At 35.7% G+C, this 1,522-nt stretch overlaps 1 protein-coding gene across 1 annotated transcript in view; it reads right to left on the bottom strand.

Moving 5' to 3' along the window:
* Window positions 1-1,522, bottom strand: part of NAEGRDRAFT_74683 (uncharacterized protein) — a gene marked incomplete at both ends in the record, with an annotated part of 6,516 nt that overhangs the window by 3,681 nt on the left and 1,313 nt on the right. The window contains one exon of the mRNA XM_002670318.1: window positions 29-1,084. Coding sequence (XP_002670364.1) covers window positions 29-1,084 — 1,056 coding nt within the window. The remainder of the gene's footprint in view (window positions 1-28; window positions 1,085-1,522) is intronic.

The following is a 1,522-nucleotide window of genomic DNA, read 5'->3' as shown; positions in this document are numbered from 1 at the left end:
ATCTTGTGTAATTGAAGAGTTGTACCACATTCAATGATCTTTCTAATCCTGTTATTTGATGTGTCTGCAATTAATATTTCATTATTATTTGGAGAAACAAAAACACCTTTAGGAGAATTAAGTCGACTCGCAATTGACAAACCACCATCACCACCAAATGATCCATCGCTACTACTTCCAGCAATGGTTGTAATAGTTCCATTCACAAATATCTTTCTAATTCGATGATTCAATGTGTCAGCAATGTAAATTTCACCATTCTGTGAAACATGGACGCCATATGGTGAATTCAATTGAGAGTTTATAGCCAAACCACCATCACCACCAAAGGATGCTCTACCAGTTCCTGCCACTGTTGAAATCACACCATAACTATTAATCTTTCTAATTCTATGGTTCAATGTATCAGCAATGTAAATTTCACCATTCTGTGAAATATGAACACCATTTGGAGAGTTTAATTGTGAAAGAACAGCAAATCCACCATCACCACCAAAGGATGCTCTACCAGTTCCAGCAATAGTTGAAATCACTCCATAACTATTAATCTTTCTGATTCTATGGTTCAATGTGTCAGCAATGTAAATTTCACCATTCTGAGAAATAGAGAGACCATTTGGTGAATTTAATTTTGCTCTACTAGCTAAACCACCATCACCACTAAAACCATCACAATCAGAATGTCCATTACAGTTTTGCTTTCCAGAAACAATGGTCACCAAATAACTTGACAGAGAAACAGAAAGAATTCTATGATTTAACACATCTGTCATGTATAATTCATTTCTAAATAAAACAGCCACGGTTGGTTTAAACTTGTTACCTGTTTGCATATTAATTGGTAATGTGAAAATTGTACCATTCATAAATATTTTTCTAATTCTTCCATTTTGTGTATCTATAATAAGTGTTTCAGTGTAATTATTATTGTTGAGAGGGGAAATACTTATTGAATAGGAGGGAGCATTTAATTGGGCATTGATAGCCAAACCACCATCTCCTTCCATACCTGATGCTGCCATTAATCCACTTCCTGCAATTGTTGAAATATATGATAATTTAGTGGTGGAACTTGCAGTTGTTGCTTTCACATACGAAAAGTATCCTATTGTTGTTGTTGTGGAAAAGAGTGTCATCATCAACAACAAGAATAATAACAGGACAATGTTGTTTGCGCTTCTCATTTCATCTCGAGCTCTCTCCTAAGAGTGGAGTACTTGGGTAATAGACAGTGTTATAGTTGGTTTTTAGTTGGCTATGTTCCGTCTAAACCCCATCCACAACCCTACTACCACCGACTACAACCCTAATTTCCCCCAACTTGTTTCCGAAAATAACTGAACGATTTTCCAGAAATTAATCGAATATCAGCCCATAATCGCCTGACCGTTTTAGTTCAGTGTTAGTTGGTTGGTAGTCGGTTGATTGTTGGGTAAAGGAATGAAATTGGTGGGTAACTATTCAATAAATATTCAGTAACCATTCGGTTATTATATGGTAAACATTCAGTGACTATTCGGTG

The sequence above is a fragment of the Naegleria gruberi genome (assembly GCF_000004985.1).
Source record: "Naegleria gruberi genomic scaffold NAEGRscaffold_72, whole genome shotgun sequence".
Taxonomy (NCBI): domain Eukaryota; phylum Heterolobosea; class Eutetramitea; order Acrasida; family Naegleriidae; genus Naegleria; species Naegleria gruberi.
The sequence above is the reverse complement of the archived record's forward strand: the minus strand, read 5'-3'. Positions and strand labels throughout refer to the sequence as shown.